Source organism: Opisthorchis viverrini (assembly GCF_000715545.1).
Source record: "Opisthorchis viverrini unplaced genomic scaffold opera_v5_7118, whole genome shotgun sequence".
In the NCBI taxonomy this organism is placed as follows: Eukaryota; Metazoa; Platyhelminthes; class Trematoda; order Opisthorchiida; family Opisthorchiidae; genus Opisthorchis; species Opisthorchis viverrini.
In genome coordinates, this window is record NW_008760471.1 from 1 (window position 1) to 683 (window position 683).

Here is a 683-nt window from a genome sequence, read left to right on the forward strand (position 1 = left end):
GGTATCAAATTGGGAGTTGTAAGCCCACAGCATCTGCTCGGATATTGAGGCGGAAGCGTCTGAGGACGTATCATTCGCCTCATTGGCGAATGTCACAATCAATCCACTACCGTACGGTGCTAGTGAGAGTGCTAGACAGGGATCATCCGAATGTGTCATGGTCGTAAGATGACGGAAGATGAACAATGCAATCAGGCATAGAGTGAAGGGAATGCAGAACTGGCTAAGTATGACCACGGGATGACGTAGCATATAGATGCAACGTTTGGTGAGCAACGCGGAAAGTTGTTGCCAGAATAGGGCAGCCCCAAAGTGCCGGAACTCTTGAACGTCTGTATCTGTGAAAGATTAGTGAAATAAGATGACGATAGGCTTCGTATAACTGAAAACAAGGAATAAAATTGGGCAGTTTAAGGTTTTTCGTCAGGGGAAACCACACAGAAGCGTATTGGTGTTAGTCTCCGTAGAAGCATAATCGGGAGCTACATCTTCTTTCAAATTAACACCCGTATGCTTATCGCCAGGGTAGTGGAGGATTCATACCACGAAAACAAGTGACTGTAGAGCTATAAATACTCTGACCGTCAACTGCAATTTCATCTGATCTTAAATACCCCCATCTGTTACGCGCACTGATAGGATGGAAGTGACGCAGTAATGCACGAAGCGGACAGAGAACTAGA

The 683-nt window shown here is 45.7% G+C and overlaps 1 protein-coding gene across 1 annotated transcript; it reads right to left on the reverse strand.

Annotated features, from left to right (window-relative positions):
• Positions 1–29: 29 nt before the first annotated feature.
• T265_16198 (hypothetical protein) lies at positions 30–252 on the reverse strand (the record flags this gene model as incomplete). Its single annotated transcript, XM_009179749.1, has 1 exon — positions 30–252. A coding segment is annotated over one exon (222 nt), but the record flags the coding sequence as incomplete, so codon positions are not given.
• Positions 253–683: the final 431 nt, after the last annotated feature.